The sequence below is a fragment of the Physeter macrocephalus genome, chromosome 2, assembly GCF_002837175.3.
Source record: "Physeter macrocephalus isolate SW-GA chromosome 2, ASM283717v5, whole genome shotgun sequence".
NCBI classification, from domain to species: Eukaryota; Metazoa; Chordata; class Mammalia; order Artiodactyla; family Physeteridae; genus Physeter; species Physeter macrocephalus.
This window is the reverse complement of record NC_041215.1, coordinates 138,712,157-138,731,263: the sequence shown is the minus strand read 5'-3', so window position 1 is coordinate 138,731,263 and position 19,107 is coordinate 138,712,157. Positions and strand designations below refer to the sequence as shown.

The 19,107-nt window shown below is 45.5% G+C and overlaps 1 protein-coding gene across 4 annotated transcripts in view; it reads left to right on the top strand.

Annotated features, from left to right (window-relative positions):
* The first annotated feature begins 14 nt into the window (after positions 1-14).
* THAP4 (THAP domain containing 4) overlaps positions 15-19,107 on the top strand; it is a 43,327-nt gene continuing 24,234 nt past the window's right edge. Inside the window, exons 1-2 of one of the 4 annotated variants that reach the window (XM_028483572.2) lie at positions 152-574; positions 2,663-3,846. In XM_028483572.2, coding sequence (XP_028339373.1) covers positions 498-574; positions 2,663-3,846 — 1,261 coding nt within the window. In that variant the 5' untranslated portion in view covers positions 152-497. Of the gene's footprint in view, positions 99-151; positions 575-770; positions 995-1,140; positions 1,209-2,662; positions 3,847-19,107 lie in introns of those variants that run through there. The other 3 variants (XM_024124649.3, XM_028483579.2, XM_055091087.1) reach the window with 3 other exon arrangements.

Genomic DNA, 19,107 nt, shown 5'->3' with positions numbered 1-19,107 from the left:
CCCAGCGCGGAGGCCCGGGCCCGCGCGCTCGGCTCCACGGCGGCCTGCGTCTTGCTTCCGGGGATCCCAGCAGCGACCCGCCGGGGCAGCGGAAGCAGGCGCGAGCGGGCAGCAGGGCACCGGGGCGGGCGCGTGAGCCCGTCGTGCGCTCAGGCCCGCCGGCGCGGCCATCTTGCCGTACGGATGCCCCCCGCGCGCCATGTCGCCGCAGGGCGCTGTCAGCCCGGGGCGCCCCCGCCCACCCTAGACGCCGCGAGCGGTGGGCTGCGCCCCGCCAGGTGCCGGGTATCCAGGGCGCGCCGAGGGCCGGGCCTGGCGGCCGGGCGGCGGGCGGCCGGGCGCCGCCATCTTGCCGTACGGCGGGAGCCGCGGGGCTGGCTCCCACGTCCCGCAGCCGTGTCGCCGCGCGCCCTCCCCTCGGGGCGGTCCCGCCCGGGGCTCGGCGCGGCGAGACGAGGGCCGGAGCCTGGCGGCGGCGCGGCGGCCCGAGGCCCGAGATGGTGATCTGCTGCGCGGCCGCGAACTGCTCCAACCGGCAGGGCAAGGGGGAAAAGCGCGCCGTCTCCTTCCACAGGTAACCGGGCCCCGCCCGCCGCCGCCGGCCCGCCGCCCGCGCGGCCCGCGGGCCACGCCCCCGCCCGGCCCGGCTCGGCCCGGCCCGGCCCGGCCCCGCGGGGAGACTGAGGCCGCGCGGCCCGGTCGGACGCGGGGTCGCTCAGGGCGCGGGCCCCGGGCCGGTCCCGCGAGTGAGTCAGCGCGGCGCTGTGTGACCTTGGCCCGGCCGGCGTCTCTGGGCCGGGCGCCTCGGGCCACCGCGGCCGGCGGCTTCCATCCGCGGCCACCCGACCCCCGCGACCCTCGGCCGCCGGTGCGCGCCCCATGCCCACTCGGAGGCCGCCCGGCGCCTACGCCGCGGCCTCGGCAGCCTCTCCACCACCCCGTGGCCACCCTGCGCCCCATGGGTTCGGGTTGGCGCCGCCAGTCTCCAGAAACGGTGTGTTCTGGAAACACGCTTCTTTCGGTCGGTTGTCGTCTTGCGTTTGCTGTGACTTTTCTGTTTTCTTCGTCGTGGGGGAGTCCGTCTTGATCTTTGCGATCAGGGATGTGGCCGAGCAAATGTGCCTCGTGGATTAACACGCGCTCCAGACGCTGTGTCCTAGAAGGGGCCTCGCGGTCGGCCTCGGGGAAGGTAGCCCTGCCGCGCGGAGGTGAGTCCCAGGAGGTCCCTGACAGCATCCAGCGTGGGGCCGGCCCAGCCCGCTCCTCGCCGGCGCTTGGCTGCGATTCGTGGAGGGCTCTGTTCCGTGGGCGCCCACGAAAACCGGCCCGAGGCAGGGCAGGGGCTGGCCTTGTCTCTGGCCTGGCCTGCTTCGTGAAGGCTCTGGAATTCAGTCTTCTACAGCGATTCCTTTTCTACGACTTCCATGCTGGAGGTACCAGAACAGTGGGGAGAAGGAACTCCACTTTAGAAACCTCTTCCCGGATACTTTTCTGTTTCCCTTTTGATGTTGCAGGATGGTGTTCAAGTTTTGAAAACCTGTAGGACGTTTGTTCTGTAGTTTTACTGAAAGTTCATGGTGGTTTGCGCTAAGTCTTAAGTTATTACAATCTATCGGGATAGTAACAGGTTGTTTCAGCGGTCAGCCAGCATGCTTACTGGAGTTTCCTTCAGAGCCCTTCGTTTTATTACTGTATTTGAAAACGGAGGCAAAGCATTGCAGAGAATGCTGCTCTTGGCATTCATAATGGCCAAGGACGTGGGAACTGGGGGGTCGGGAGAGCTTCGGGTAATGGGCGCCCAAAGCAGTGAGGACATTTAGAGGGTCATGCTGCTTGGAGCTTCATGAGGAGTTGGTGTCCCCGCGGCCCGGATCCCCAGCAGTGTCAGGTGGGTTAGGTGACCTCAGGTACAGCAGAACAGCCCTCCGAATGGCCGCCCCACTCCCACCCTCGTATGTGTAGTTTCGCCAGAGTTTTCTAAGTGGACATCTTGCCTGAATGAGAAAAAAATGATCATTAAGTGTCTTTTTCAGTATTTGTCAGGGACTGGTTGCTTTTCAAAGGGAGCCCCAGAGCCGCGGCTGTTGAGTCTCGCCTGCTTTGAGAGCTGGTCTCGCATCCTCAGCTCCTCGAGCCGCAGCTGGGGCACGTGAGGGTGTCTGGGACGCTCTCCTGGCCTCTTGCTCCCATCTCTGCTGTCTGACGCGTGGCCTGACTTCTAAATGGGGGGAGGAGCAACCATCTTCCTTTGAGCACCCCAAGTCCTGCATCCCAGGCACACCAGGAGGGTTGGCCAGCTATGAGCTTCTAGGAACTATTTCCAGGGCTTCCTGAAGCCTTTCCTGTTGTCGTGATGCCATCTGGTGCTGTCTGTCCAAGGATTCTGTATCCCTGCAGGGCATTTACCATAGCCTGGGGGGAGGTATTCACCTTCACTATCCACTCTACGGACTGTAAGCTTTTTAAGGGCAGGCAGTGTGTCTTTCATCTTTATATTTCAGTAATAAGTTACAAGTAGAAGGTATTCCTTACATCTTTGTTAAGTTTTTAAGTGGGTAAAGTCAACACAGGTTTGAGTGTTTGCAAATACACTTGTTCTGCTTTTATAGTTGATAGTAGTAGGGGGAGGCATTTAATTATTTTTTTCTAATTTGTCCTGCAGATTCCCCCTAAAGGACTCAAAACGTCTGATCCAGTGGTTGAAGGCTGTTCAGAGGGATAACTGGACGCCCACTAAGTATTCTTTCCTCTGTAGTGAGCATTTCACCAAAGATAGCTTCTCCAAGAGACTGGAGGGTCAGCACCGCCTGCTCAAGCCCACGGCCGTGCCGTCTATCTTCCACCTGGCTGAGAAGAAAAGGGGGGCCGGAGGCCATGGCCACCCCCGGAGAAAGGACGCCAGGAAGGCCTCGGGGGGTCTGAGGGCACATGCAAGTGACGTTGCCGACGGGAAGGCAGCTGCAGGGTCGTCGTCGTCGTCCTCGAGTGAAAGCCTGATGGCCAAGCCCGAGTCCCGCAAGCTGAAGCGGGGCGCGTCACAGGGCAGAACCGCAGCCAAGACCACCCGGGAGGCCGCCGGTCTGCAGCGGGCCCGACAGCCTCCGGAAGGACACGCAGAAGGTCCGGCCTCTGCCACCGCGTCCGGCGGCCCGGGAGAAGCCAGCGCTTGTGCTGTGGAGGCCGGCGACGAGAATGCCACCTCCCCGGACGGGGGCCTGGTGGACAGGAGCGGCATTTCCGTGGATGACTTTACCCCCCCGGGGTCCGGAGCCTGCAAATTCATCGGCTCGCTTCATTCCTACAGTTTCTCCTCCAAGCACGCCCGCGAGAGGCCGGCCATCCCCCGGGAGCCTGTGGACCGCAAGAGACCGAAGAGAGACGCCGAGCCCGGCTGTAGCGGGAGTAGCCCGGGGCCCGACAGGGGGCCAGCGCAGAGCCCACCCCGCGCGCCCCCCACGGCCAGCTCATCGCTCACGGCCACACCGCAGAAGCCCGCGCAGGGCCCCTCGGCGCCTCCGACCGACGTGACCCCGAAGCCGGCGGCTGAGGCCGTGCAGAGCGAGCACAGCGACGCCAGCCCCATGTCCATCAACGAGGTCATCGTGTCGGCGTCGGGGGCCTGCAGGCTCATCGACTCGCTGCACTCGTACTGCTTTTCTTCCCGCCAGAGCAGGAGCCAGGCGTGCTGCTTGCGGCCGCGGGTGGGGAAGAGGGGCGGCGAGCTGCGGGCCCTGCGCCAGAGGCTCAGCCGCTCGGACAGCCAGGTGCGCGAGCTGCGCGAGAAGCTGGACCGGCTGCGGCGGCTGAGCCTCCCCCACCTGAGCAGCCTGCTGGCCCCCGGCCGCGGTCAGTACCCGGGCCTGGTGCCCACGTGGCGGCGGTTCGCGAGCGCGGGGCCTGCGCCGTGCGGTGCCTCCCGAGAGGGAGCCAGGCTGGCGAGCTCGCCTCGCCGGCGGGGCTCCAGGGTGCCCAAGAGGTGGCTGTAGCTGGGAGCTTTAGCCGGGGAGGAAGGAGGGCTGGGAGACCCAGAACCACGGTGGTGGGGCCTGCACGGCCAGTCCTCCGCCCCAGTGGGCTCCCTTCCTGTCGCAGACCTCACACAGACAGAAACTGCTAACGAGTTAGGGTCGAAAGGTAAGCTTAGACAGACGCCGTGAGCCATTAGAGAGATCGTAGGAGACTCTTAAAATCACGAGGTTCTTTCCAGTTGGATTGTGATGAATATCCTGACGTTAAAGCATTTTGAACGTTAATAATAACTTTTTAAAAAATTTAAACACCTATTCGAGTAGAGTACGTTCTCTCGTAAGAACACTGCAGAAATACATCGGCTAAGAAGTGGTGAATATTCTCCTTTCCCACTCACCTCCCCACTTTTGTTCCTGGTTGCCGTTAAAATTTAGTGTGTAATCTTAGACTTTTTTTAATGCTTTATAAAAAATATATTTATTTATTTACCTGGCTGTGTCGGGTCTTAGTTGCAGCACATGGGATCTTTGGTTGTGGTGTGCGGGCTTCTTAGTTGCAGCATGCCAACTTTTAGCTGCGGCATGCCTGCGGGATCTAGTTCCCTGACCAGGGATCGAACCCTGGGAGAGCGGAGTCTTAGCCACTGGACCACCAGGGAAGTCCATATTTTTTTATGCTTTCACTTACATGTCTTTGTGTCTATTATACAAATAGGTTGGATGTATATTTTATACATTACTGCTTATGTTTCTGCTTTTCCTCCTGGTTTACTATTTATTTCTTGTAGAATCAGTTTTGAGGTTAGTGTCTTTTGCCTGTTATGTGTATAAAGGTGGAAACCATTTTCCTACCACGTCGTGCATTTAGTCTGAATTAGCGTTTGTCTTCCAGGTTGTAATTACCACTGCAGGTGAGAAAAGGCTCCAGTGTGTGACAGGCTGTTCAGGGCTTCCTGGACCCCCAGGTCAGCAAGCAGCAGCACAACCAAAAACAGAAGCAAAACCCAAAGCCATCCTGATGTACTGGTCAGAGTTACACACTACATTCTCCTGTTATTTTAAAGTGGTTTTTGTAGTGTCTTGTACCTGATATTACTTCTTGGTATCTTTTTCTGCTCCTCTTGTTTGTCACCTCTAATTATAACTTTTTTTAAATTTTAAACACCTATTCGAGTAGAGTACGTTCTCTCATAAGAACGCTGCAGAAATACATCGGCTAAGAAGTGGTGAAAATTCAGACGCCCCAAAGTTTGTCACTATTGCAGGTCTTTCCAAACAGCCTGCATTGATCAGGTCTCTGTTGTTGTTTCTGCTTCCTTCTTCCTGACTTCTTTTTGCTTTTTTGGGTTTTATAGCTGTTCTGGCTCCTGGAGGGAAGTGCATAACGTCTTTGGGGACAGTTTATGTTTCCCGGTACCTGCAGTTGAGGCTGGATCCCTCCTTCTGTCTCTTTGGCTCCGCGCCACAGACCCGCCTCCTGTCGCTCTCCTTGCCCTTAGTTTCTAAAGAGTTTGTAATTTCAGTCTTGATTCCCTCTTTAACTTGAGTTGTTTAGGAGGGTGTTGTGGTTTTCAAGTGGATGGATTGGGGGAAGGGAGTTAATTTTTTGTGTTATTGTTAAGGTTCAGTGACTTAAAGATACATGCTTTATAGAATCTTTTGAGGTTTCATTGTGGCTCAGTACGCTCTGTGTTTGTGACTGTTTCCTTACAGCTTGAGAAGAATGTGTCCTGTCCATTGATTGGTTACATTGTTCTGTCTGGCTGAGGCTGGATCTAGCTTATTTAATTGGTCAACTGATTTGTTTCCTAACTTATTGTATCCACTGATCTGTTGATTTTTAAGAGGTCTGTCACTGTGATTCCTGAGGTGCCATTGCTTCTTGAATGTCTGTTCAGTTTAACTGTTTTTATAGACCGTGTTATTAGATACATGAGTATGCCTGTGTGTTACCAAACAGAAAAGCCTATTTTGTCACATTTAAAGTTTTACTTGTTTCCTTATTTTCAACCTTTTTATATCCCATTATTTTGTAGCTATATTTTAGCTCAATCTGAGAGCCTTTGTGTATATATATATATATATATATATATATATATATATATGTATAAAGTAATTTATTCCGTTTACAACTGGGATTATTGATAAATTGAAACTTGGGCCTGCCTCTTTATTTTATTTTAAAATTTGTTACGCTTTCTCATTGTTTCTTTTTCTATTCTGATGGGTGTCTGTCAGCCTTCATCCTGTCTTTCTGTAAATGCTTGAGTTGATCGGCTCCTGTGCCCCCTCCCAGCACCCGTCCGTCCCCCAGTGCAGGTCGTCTCTGATCTGAGCTCCATATCCTCATCTCCCCAGTAGATGCACATACACTTGGTATTGGTTACTTTATTCACCATGAGTCATTGTTACCAATTTTTCCCTCTTTTGGATAAATAGTTAATGATTTGGGGGGAACTCATATGACAGAGAAATTTTTAGAGGAATCGAGTTTGAGATGCCTCATAGGTGCTGATGCCAGAGAGCCAGCACCCAACCTCTTGAGGTTGCATGTGTGTGCCTGCAGAGGTGGGGGAAAAAGGTATTGTAGAAAGGGGCGTGCTTTGCTGGGCTGCAGCGGCTCTGATCAGAATGGAGAAAGGATGGCTGACTCGGCCACATGGGGTCACTGGTGACCACAGTCTCCTTGGAGCGGTGGGAATGGAGCTGGGTGTAGAGCCAGCGAAGGGAGGGGCCGGTGGCTGGGAACCAGGCACTTTAAGAGGCTGAGCTGTGGGGACAGTGGGCAGTAGCCAGAAGGGAGCACGGCTCTATGGGAAAGTTTTGTGTGTCAGATGGGGACGAGGGAGCGGGTGTCTGCCGGGGCCCAGATGGACAGGGAGAGCCGTGAGGACAGAGAGGAGTGCGCTGGGCCCTGAGGAGGGGCGGGGTGGGTGCTGCGCCTCTGCTCCTGGGCTCCCTGGGCTGTAGAGAGAGGCTGCAGGGGGAGCTGGGCCAGGGCCAGTGGGAGGGGTGGGAGGGAGAGAGGCCACCCAGGGCCCTGCTCAGGGCCACGGTCACCGCCTGTGGCTCACCTTGGCGTCTGCTCCCTTGACCCTTCGCAGTGTGCTTATGACTTCATTCATCAGTGAAGGAACCTTCTGGTGATTTTACAGGGTGTGTTGAAGGGACTGTACACATGTTTATTCAGTCCATGACCTTCAGCCAGTCCCATTTTTTTGGACAATGCCTGAAGCAGAGAAGCCCAGCCAGTGGACCTGCAGGTTCTGGGCTCTGGGAAGTTTGCCCTCCAGAAAGCTGGTGCTGAGGGGCATTCCCACAGGGTGGGGTGCTCTGTCCCTGAGCCCGTGCTGAGTCCAGGCATCATGCTGCACCAGGCCGCGTGGCTGGCCTTTCTGTGAACCAATGAGGCTGAACATCTTTCCATGTCTCTGTCCTTCCCTGACCGTGCCATTCCCACCTTGCTCACTGACCTGTGAATGCCCCTGGTATGACAAGGATGTCCACTCGCAAGTGTGGTTCAGCCATGCCCTCAGTTTTAATTTAATAGTTGCTTCAAAAATATCTCAGTTTTCTTCCCGCTCTTTTATTCATTATACAGACAGTTCTTGAGCTAATCTGGAGTTTTAAAAGCTTTTTATTGTGGAAATCTTGAACATGTACAAATTAAGCAGAAAAGTATAATAACCCCCTTGTACCTACCCCCTAGCTTCAACATTGATCAGTATTCTGATAATCTTGTTTCATCTATATTTCTACCTACTCCCTACCTTCCATTGATTATTTTCTGATTAATAGAGGTTTTTTTAGGAAAGTTTGAGATTTACAGAAAAATTCAGCAGATAGTACAGGAAATTCCCCCACAGTTTCCCCTGCTACTAACATCTTGCATTTCCACTTGTGTTAGTATGGTTCATTCATTACCAGTTATGAACCCATATAGATACGTTGTTATTAACTAAGTCCACGGTTTACATTTAGGTTCCTATCTTATACTTCGATTTTTTTTTTCCACCAACAAACTATTGTTAACAAAACAATATCTTTCAAAGATACAAATCTCAAGAGCATTTTATTTAAGACCAACTCAGTAGAATGAAGTAAAAGATTGGGTGGGTAGAAATTTTGTGATTTCAAACCATTGAAGATGAATCATTGCTGGGCAAGAAAAACACGGTTGGGGAAGGGACAAAAAGAGGAATCTTTCAAACAAACAAACACAGGAGCACTGGCCTTGCCCCACTGAAGGCCTGGGGAGGAAGGCGACCACTGCCCGCATCTGAGTCCCGGCCAGGGTCTGTGCGCCCCTGGAGACACTCTGGCAGGTCAGCCCGCAGGACACCTTATACTTGGATTTTGACAGATACATAAGCACATGTATCCTCATTACAATATCATAGAGTAGTTTCACTTCCCTAAAACCTCTCTGTCCACTGTTCATGCCTTTCCTCCCAATCCTTGGCAGCCAGTGATCTTTAGACTGTTTCTCTAGTTTTGCCTTTTGTAGGATGTCACATGATTGGAATGTATGGATGCTATGAACTAGAGCATGCAGCTTTTTCAGGTTGGCTTCTTTCACTTAGTATATATTTAGGGTTCCTCTGTCGTTTTAGGGCTCGATAGTTCATTTCTTTTTTGTTGTTCCTTTTCTTATATTGAGTTAAAATACAAATAACAAAAAATTTATCTTCTTAACAGTTTGTCAGTGTACAGTTCAGCGGCATTAAATACATTCACGTTGTTGAGCAGCCATCACCACCATCCATCCCCATAACTCATGTAAATCTGAAACTCTATAGCAATTAAACAATAACTCTCCCTCTCCCCTCGCCTAGCCATTGGCAGCCACCATTCTACTTTCTGTCTCCATGATTTTGACTCATAGTAAGTGAAATCATACAGTATTTGTCCGTCTGTGATTAGCTGTTTCAGTTAGCCTAGTGCCCACAAAGTACATCCATGTTGTAGCATACTGCAGAATTTTCTTCCATTGTGTGGATGGACCACAATTTGTTTATCCACTCCTCCATCACTGGACATTTGGGTTGCTTCCACCCACTGGCTATTGCGAGTAATGCTGCTGTGAATGTGGGTGTACAAGTAACTTTTCAAGACTTGACTTTGAGTCCTTCCGGGTGTGTACCCGGAAGTGGGATTACTGGTTCATAGGGTAGTTCTGTGGTTAATTTTTTGAGGAACTTCCATTACTATTTTCCATAATGAATACACCACGTTACATTCCTGCCGACAGTGCACAAGAGTTTCAGTTTCTCTGCATCCTTACCAAACTTGTTTTCTGTGGTTTTGATAATAGCCATCCTCATGGGTGTCGGGTGATATCTCACTGTGGTTTTCATTTGCATCTCCCTAATGATTAGTCACATTGAACATCTTTTCGTGTGTATATTGGCCATTCGTATATCTTCTTTGGAGAAATGTCTGTTCAAGTCCTTTGCCCATTTTTCAATCAGGTTATTTGTTGTTTTGTTGTTGTTTAGTTTTAGGAGTTCTCTATATAGTCTAGATATTGATCTCATATCAGAAATATGATTTGCAAATATTTTCTCCCATTCTGTAGGTTGCCTTTTTACCGTGTGAGTATTGCCTTTTGATATACAAATTATAACAATTTTCTTAAAGTCCAGTTTGTCTATTTTTTCTTTTGTTACCTGTACCTTTGTTGTCATATCCCAGAAATCATTGTCAAGTCCAGTGTCGTGAAGCTTTCATCCTATGTTTTCTTCTAAGAGTTTTATTACTTTAGGTCTTAACGTTTAGGTCCTTCATCCATTTTGAGTTAGTTTTTACATATGGTGTTAGATAACCGTATACCTAACCAGTTAGAGCCCACCTTCGTTCTTTGGCACGTGGATGTCCAGCTTTCCCAGGACCATTTGTTGAAGACACTGTCCTTTCTCCGCTGAATGGTCTTAGCACTCTTGTCAGAAATAATTTGACCATGTATGTGGGGGTTTATTTCTGGCTTCTCTGTTCTGTTCCGCTGGTTTATATACGTCTTCATGCCAATATCACACTGTTTTGAATTACTGTAGTAAGTTTTGAAATCAGAAAATGTGAGTTCTCCAGTTTTGTTCCTTTTCAGGATTGTTTTGGCTATTCTCAGTCCTTTGAGATTCCATATGAATTTTAGGATGGGTTTTTTTATTTCTGCAAAAAACATTGGGATTTTGAGAGAGATAGCACTGAATCTGTAGATGGCTTTGGTTAATATTGACAGTTTAACAATATTAAGCCTTCCAGTCCATGAGTATGGGATGTGTGTCCATTAATTTATGTTTTCTTTAATTGCTTTCTGAAGTGTTTTGTAGTTTTCATTGTACAAGTCTTTCACCTCCGTGGTTAAGCTAATTTCAAAGTATTTTCTTCTCTTTGATGCTATTATAAATGGGATTGTTTCTGTAATCTCCTTTTCAGATTGTTCATGTTCATGGTTTGTGTATAGAAATGCAACTGATGTTTGTGTGTTGACTTTGTATCTTGCTAATTTGATGAATTCATTTATTAGATCCAACAACTTTTTTTTTTTCCTAAAGGATTACCAAATTACCTTATCTGGCTCACCATGAATCACCATGGGTTTATTGATGTTTCGTTTTGTTTTTAATTGAAGTATAGCTGATTTACAATATTGTGTTAGTTTCAGGTGTACAGCAAAGTGATTCAGTCTTTTTTTTTTTTTTTCAGATTATTTTCCATTATAGGTTGTTACAGGATATTGAATATAGTTCCCTGTGCTCTACAGTAAATCCTTGTTGCTTATTTATTTTATATGTAGTAGCATATATCTGTTAATCCCCTAGTCCTAATTTATCCCTCCCCTCCCTTTCCCCTTTGATAACCAGAAGTTTGCTTTCTATGTCTGTGAGTCTCTTTCTATTTTGTGTATAGATTCATTTCTATTATTTTTTAGATTCCACACGTAAGTAATATCACATATTTGTCTTTCTGTGTCTGACTTCACTTATTATGTTATTTTCTAGGTCCATCCATGTTGCTGCAAATGGCAGTATTTCATTCTTTTTTATGGACAAGTAATATTCCATTGTGTACATATATACCACGTTTCTTTTTAAACCAATTGTCTGCTGATGGGTACTTGAGTTGTTTCCATGTCTTGGCTGTTGTAAATAGGGCTGCTATGAACATTGGGGTGCATGTATCCTTTTGAATTAGAGTTTTCATCTTTTCCAGATATATGCCAGGGAGTGGGATTGCTGGATCCTATGGTTGCTCTATTTTTAGTTTTTTAAGGAACCTCCATATTGTTTTCCATAGTGGCTGCACCAATATGTATTCCCACCGACAGTGCAGGAGGGTTCCCTTTTCTCGCCACAGTCTCCAGCATTTATTATTCGCAGACTTTTTGATGATGGCCATTCTGACCAGTGTGAGGTGATATACCTCATCGTTGTTTTGATTTGCATTTCTCTAATAATTAGCAGTGTTGAGCACCTTTTCATGTGCCTGTTGGCCATTTGTATGTCTTCTTTGGAGAAATGTCTTTTTAGGTATTCTGCCCATTTTTGGATTGGGCTGTTTGTTTTTTGATATTGAGTTATATGACCTATAATCTAATAGCTTTTTTGTGCAGTGTTTAGGATTTTCTACATATGAGGTCATGTCATCTCAGATAATTTTACCTTTTCCTTTCCAATTTGGATTCCTTTTATTTCTTTTTCTTGCCTAATTGCTCTGGCTAGAACTTTGAGTACTATGTTGAATAGAAGAGGTGAGGTGGGCAGCCTTGCCTTGTTCCTGATCTTCGAGGAAAAGCTTAAGTCTTTCATCATTGAGTATTATGTTTGTTATGGGCTTTTCATATATGGCTTTTATAGTGTTGAGGTAGTTTTCTTCTCTCCCTATTTTGTTGAGTGTTTTTGTCATAGAAGAGTGTTGAATTTTGTCAAATGCTTTTTCTGCCTTAAGATGATCATGTGTTCTTTTCCCTTCATTTTGTTGGTGTGGCATATTACACTGATTGATATTTGTATGTTGAACTATCCTTGCATTCCAGGAATAAATCCCACGTAGTCACGGTATGTAATTCTTTAATATGATGCTAACTTCAGTTTGCTAGTATTTTGTTGAGGGTTTTTACATCAGTGTTCAGAAGCGATATTGGCCTGTAATTTTCTTTCCTTGGAGTATCTTTGTCTGGCATTGGTATCAGGGTTATTCAGGCCTCAATACAATGAGTTAGAAATGTTTCCTCCTCTTCAATTTTTTTGGAAACGTTTGAGAAGGATTTTTGTTAGTTCTTCTTAAAATGTTCAGTAGAGTTCACCAGTGAAGCCTTCAGGTCCAGGGCTCATCTTTGTCAGGAGGTTTTTGATTACTGATTTAATCTCCTTACTAGTTGTAGGTGTATTCAGCTTTTCTATTTGTTTGTGATTTAGTCTTAGTAGGTTTTGTGTTTCTAGGAATTTGTCCATTTCATCTAGGTTATCCAGTTTGTTGGCATGCAATTGTCTATAGTCCTTTCATAGTCCTTTTTATTTCTGTAGAATTAGTAGTAATATCCCTACTTTCATTTCTATTTTTAGTAATTTGAGTCTTCTCTCTTTTTTTCTTCGTCCATCTAGCTAGAGGTTTGTTGAATTTGTTCATCTTTTCAAAGATGGTTCTCCTATTTTTAAATTAGGTTGTTTTATTATTGTTTTAAGAGTTCCTTGTGTATTTTGAATACAAGTCCTTTTTTGTTTTACTTCTTTATGTAATAAAGTTAAATATATGAAAATGTATGAGATAGAAATGGTAGGAAAAAACCAAACATGGTTTAGGAACATGAATTTTTCTAAAACTAGGGTCCAAAGAAGGAGGCAGGGAAGGTGACGAGTGCAGCTTTTAGGCAGGGTTGGGGGCGTTGGAGGGGTTGGTAGGGGGCGGCTAATATAGCCTCTCAGACTGTAGCTTGGGGTTGGTAGGGGGTGGCTAATATAGCCTCCCAGTCTGTAGCTTGTCTTTTTATTTTCTTTTTATTTTATTCTCTTAACAGCATCTTGCAAAACAGAAATTTTTAAGTTTAATAAAGTCCTTATCAGTTTTTTTCTTACACGGATTGTGCTTTTGGTGTTGTATCTAAAAACTCATTGCCAAATAAGGTCACGTAGATTTTCTCCTATGTCTCTTTAAGAAGTTTTGCACTTTAACGTTTTACATTGAGGCCTGTGATCCATCTTGAGTTAATTTTTGTAAAAGGTGTAAGGTCTGTGTCTAGATGCTTTTCTTCAGTCTGGTCATCCAGTTCCAGCACCATTTGTTGAATAGTCTGTTCTTTCTCTGTTGTATTGCCTTTGCTCCTCTGTAAAAAATCAGTTGCCTCTGTTTGTGGTGGTCTAGTTCTGAACTCTGTTTTGTTCCACTGATTGACGTATCTGTTCTTTCCCCAATACCACGTTTTATTGATGATTGTAGCTCTAGAATAGGTCTTGAAATAGGGTACTGTGAGTTCTCCAACTTTGTTCTTTTCCATCAGTATTGTGCTGGCTATTCAGGGTCTTCTGCCTCTCCATATGAACTTTAGAATCAGTTTGTCAGTATCCACAAAATGATTGATGAGATTTTGATTGGGATTGTGTTGAATCAATAGATCAAGTTGGGCAGAATTGACCATCTTAACAATATTGAATCTTCCAACCTAGGAACATAGAATATCCGTCCATTTATTTAGATCTTCTTTTATTTCTTTCATCAGTTTTGTAGTTTTCTTCATAAATCTTTACATATTCTGTTAGATTTGTACTTAAATATTTCCTTCTTGTTTTGGCACAAGTATAAATGTTATTGTTTTAATTTAAAATTCCAGTTGTTGGGCTTCCCTGGTGGCGCAGTGGTTGAGAGTCCGCCTGCCGATGCAGGGGACGCGGGTTCGTGCCCCGGTCCGGGAGGATCCCACATGCCGCGGAGCGGCTGGGCCCGTGAGCCATGGCCGCTGAGCCCGCGCGTCCCGAGCCTGTGCTCCGCAACGGGAGAGGCCACAGCAGAGGGAGGCCCGCGTACCAAAAAAACAAAAAATAAAAATAAATAAATAAATAAATAAATAAAATTCCAGTTGTTTATTGCTAGTATATAGGAAAACAATTGACTTTAGTACATTAGCAATATATCCTGCAACATTGCTATAATTGCTGATTAACTCCAATAGTTTTTTTGTGGATCCTTTAGGATTTTCTACATAGACGGTCATGTCATCTGAGAACAAAGACAGTTTTATTTTTCTGTTTCACTCTGTGTACCTTTTATTTCCTTTTCTTCTCTTGTAACATCAACTGGGACTTACAGTTTATTGTATGAGTGGGGAGGGGGCATCCTCGCCTTGTTTCTGATTTTCGTAGGGAAGCTTTGAGTTTCTCACCATGAGTATGGCATTAACTGTAGAATTTTTTTGGTTTTGGGGGGGGTTTTTGGCCACGCCATGCGGCTTGCATGATCTTAGTTCCCTGACCAGGGATTGAACCTGCACCCTCCCCTCAGCAGTGAAAGCATGGAGTCCTAACCACTGGACTGCCAGGGAATTCCCATCTGTAGGGTTTTTTAAATAGATGTTCTTTATCAAGTTGAGAAAGTTCCCCTTTATTCCTAGTTTATTGAGAGTTTTATCATGAAAAGTGATTTTGTCACTTTTTCTGCATCCATTGATATGATCATTTGAGTTTTCTTCTTTAGCCTGTTGATGTGATGGAGTGTATTAACTGATTTTAGAGTGCTGAACCAGCCTTGTATACTGGAATAAACCCACATGGTCATGGTGTATAATTTTTTTTTTTTTACGTTGTTAGATGCCATTTGCTCGTGTTAAGGAGTTTTGCATCTATGTTGATGAGAGAAATATTTGTAGTTTTCCTTTCTTGTAATGTCTCGGTCTGGTTTTGGTATTAGGGTGATGCTGGCCTCAGTTGAATGACTTAGTAGGTATTCCCTCTGCTTCTACCTTCCAGAAGAGATTGTAAAGAATAGGTAAAATTTTTTCCTTAAATGTTTGGTAGAATTCACCAATATTCTAGAAACCCATCTAGGCCTGGTACTTTCTGTTTTAGAAGTTTATTAATTATTGATTCAATTTCTCTAATAGATACAGGCCTATTCAGATTTATCTATTTCTCCTGGTATAAATTTTACTAGTATGTGTCTCTCAAGGAATTGATCCATTTCACCTAAATTATCAAATTTGTAGGCATAAAGTTGTTCATAGTATGCCTTTTTTACCTTTTAATGTCCATGGGATAGTAGTGATGTTCCTCTTTTATTTATAATATTGGTAATTTGTGTCTTTTCTCTTTTTTTCCTTAGTTAACCAGGCTAGAGTTTTATCCATTTTATTGATCTTTTTGAAAAACCAATCTTTTTGATTTTCTTTTTTTTCCTGTTTTCAATTTCATTAGTTTCTGCTCTAATTTTTTTTCCTTTTCTTCTGCCTGCTTTCAACTTAATTGCTTTTCTTTCTCTACTTTCCTAATGTGAAAACTTAGATGATTAATTTCATATACTACTTTTCTAATATACATTTGCCTCTGAGTATTGCTTTTTCTGCATCCCACAAATTTTGATAAGTTGTATTTTCATTTCCATTTAGTTTAAGTATTTTTTATTTCTCTTGAGGCTTCTTTCTTGACCCACTTGGTTCTTAAAAGTGTCTTGTTTAATCTCCAAGTATTTTGGAATGTTTCAGGCATCTTGCTGTTACTGATTTAATTCCAGTGGTCTGAGAACGTATTTTGTATGATTTCTGTCCTGTTAAATGTGTTAAGATGTGTTCTGTGGCTCAGAATGTGGCCTGTCATGGTGAATGTTTCTTGTGAGCTTGAGCTTGAGCAGAATGTGTGTTCTGCTGTTGTTGATTGAACTAGTGGTTAGTCAGGGATCTTTAGAGAAATAGAACCAGTGGGGTGTGTGTGTGTGTGTGTGTGTGTGTGTGTACACAGAAATTTAGTACAGGAATTGGCTCCCACCATTATGTATGGCAAGCTCGAGAACTAGGAAAGCTGGTGGAATGAATCAGTCCCTGTTCAAAGGCCTGGGAGGGGGTCGGGAAGTCCTGGTCCATCTGAAGGCCCCAGGACAGGAGATGGTGCCCCAGCTCAAACGGAGAGAGTAAGTTTGCCCCTCCTCGCCCTTTTTATTCTGTTGAGCCCCTCAAGGCCCACCCACATTGGGAGGGCCATCAACTTTACTGAGTGCACCAATTCAGATGCTAATCTCTTCTGGAAACACCTTCACAGACACCCCCTGAAGTGTTTTACCAGCTAGTTGGGCATCCTCTTAGCCCAGTCAAGTTGAAACCTAAAATTAGCCACCATAGTGGTCCATAGAGATCAGTTATATTCAGTAGATTGATGAGTACATCTGTGTCCTTGCTGATTTTCTGCCTGCTGGATCTGTCTATTCCTTGTAGTGTGTTGAAGTCTCCAACTGTGATAGTGGATTTGTGTATTTCTCCTTGCAGTTCGGTCAGGCTTTGTCTCACGTATTTGGATGCTCTGTTGTTAGGTACATAAGCACTAAGGATTATTAATCTTCTTGGAGACTTGGCCTCTTGGTTATTATATGCTATTGCTGCTCTTTACCCCTGGTAATTTTTCTAGTCCTAATGTCTGCTTTCCGGCTATTCCAGCTGTCTTTTGATTCTTGTCAGCATGATATATCTTTCTACATCCCTTTACTTTTAATCTGTCTTTATATTTAAGGTGGGTCTCTTATAGACAACATAGAGTGGGTCTTTTTTTTTTTTCAGTCTGCTCTAATGGTCTCCATCTTTTGATGGGTGGTCTTAGGCCACTCAAACATAAACTGGTCGTTGCTTCAGCTGGATTGATGTCTAACATGTTTGTGACTGCTTTCCATTTGCTTCTTTTGTTTTCTTCCTCTCCTTTTCAGCCTTCTCTGTTTTTAATTGAGCGTTTTATTTGATTCCATTTTCTCTCCTTTCTTAGCATATCAATTACACTTCTTTTAAAAAAGTTTTTTAGTGGTTGTCTGAAAGTTTGCAGTATACATTTACAACTAATCTATGTCCACTTTCAAATAACACTACACTGCTTCACGGGTAGTGCAGGTGCCTTTAACAGAGTGTCCCTTATGAAATTGCTGTCATTCGTTTCACTTATACTTAATGCTATAATCACCCTGTTACTACTAAAAATTTGAAGAAACCTTTGTCTATTGTGTCAATTAAGAATAAGGAAAAGAAGCATTTTATTTTTACCTTCGTTTATTCCTTCTCCAATGCTCTTTTCTTTATATATATATGCGAGTTTTCTGACCTATATCATTTTCCTTCTCCCTGAAGAACTTTTAATATTTCATGCAGGGCATGTCTGCTGGCAGTGAATTCTCTCCGTTTTTGTTTGAAAAAGTCTTTATTTCCTCTTTACTTTTGAAGGATAGTTTCACTGGATGTAGGACTCTACACTTTTCCTGCTTGCATGTCTTCTAACAAGAAGTCCACTGTAATTCTTATCGGTTTAACTCTGTAGATAAGGTTTTTTCCCCTCTGACCTCTTTCAAGATACTCTGTCTATGGTTCTCTGCAGTCTGAATATGATATACCTAGATGTAGATTTTTTGGTATTTATTTTGCTTAGTATTGTCTGAGCTTCCTGGATCTGTAGTTTGGTGTGTGTCATTAATTTTGAAAAATTCTCAGCTCTTTTTACTTCACATATTTCTTTATCTCCTTTCTTCTTATTATTCCTATCATGTGTATGTATCACTTTTTTATTATTGCACATTTCCCTGATATTCTGTTCTTGTTCTTTTTTCTTTTTGCATTTCAGTTGGGGAAGTTTCCATGGACATATCTTCAGATTCCCTGACTCTTTTCTCAGCCTTGTCCATCAGTGTTTTTTTGTTTTTTTTTGTTTTTTGTTTTTTGTGGTATGCGGGCCTCTCACTGTTGTGGCCTCTCCCGTTGCGGAGCACAGGCTCCAGACGCGCAGGCTCAGCGGCCATGGCTCATGGGCCCAGCCGCTCCACGGCATGTGGAATCTTCCCGGACCGGGGCACGAACCCGTGTCCCCTGCATCAGCAGGCGGGCTCTCAACCACTGCGCCACCAGGGAAGCCCCATCAGTGTTTTTGATTCTTTGTCTGCATTTCCTCTCTCCTCCGATGTTACTCATCTCTTCTTGCATGGTGTCCACTTTTTCCATTAGCATCCTTAGCATATTAATCTGATAATTCCAGAATTTCTTCCATATCTTAGTCAGGCTCTGTCTCTTCAGACTGTGTTGTTGTTTTTTTTCTTGCTTTTTAGCATGCCGTGTAATTTTCTGGAAAGGTGGATATGGTATATGTATCACAGTGGAAACTGACGTAGATGGGCTTGAAGTGTTGCGGTAACCTGACTAGCGATTGGGCCGCGTCTCATCTCTCCTGCAGCTGCAGCTGTACGTGCCAAGGCTTCAGATTCCTCCATGTCCTTAATTTTTGTCTCCCCTGTTGTCTTTGGGTTTCTCTGAAGACTGTTTTCATAGAGTCTGTATCTTGGGGCATTTTCCCCGTGTCATCCTGTTGTTATGCTGGAGCCCTGAGGAGTGGTGTGGTGGAAGGGAAGCATTTTATAATCTTAGGATTAAATTTCAGCCTTTTAGTGGCCTGTATTCCTGGGCTGTGACCTTCACAAGTGTTTCTTCCCCTTCTTTCCCCTCCCTGGGGTAAGACCGGAAGGCCAGGGGGGCCGAGTGGGAAAGAGCCCTTCCCCCAGGTGGGATCAACCTCTGGTGAAGTCTTTTCACTGCAGAATAGGACTTTGTTTTGGAGAATGCTCTGGGCTTATTTCAACATGGTTCCCTTACCCTGCCCCTGCCAGGGACCCCTGTGATTTTTTTCTTGGCTTTTTGTGATGAGAACTTGGTGGGTTTCTGGAAATGAACCCCATGAAAGTGCAGGGCTTGCAGGACTGTGGCCCCGCAGATGCTTACTCTCTCAGTCTTGCGCACTCAGCCCGGCGTCTGGTCCAGGGTTCCCATCAGCTTCTGCTCCAGGTGAGCACGTTTCTGCACGTTTGGGGGAGACATCTGTGGCCGCACTTCTCTGATGGGTCTAAGGACAGTCATTGATTTTCAGTTCTTTCAGTGTTTTTCTTTTTTTTTTTTTTTTTTTAAATTTATTTATTCATTTAT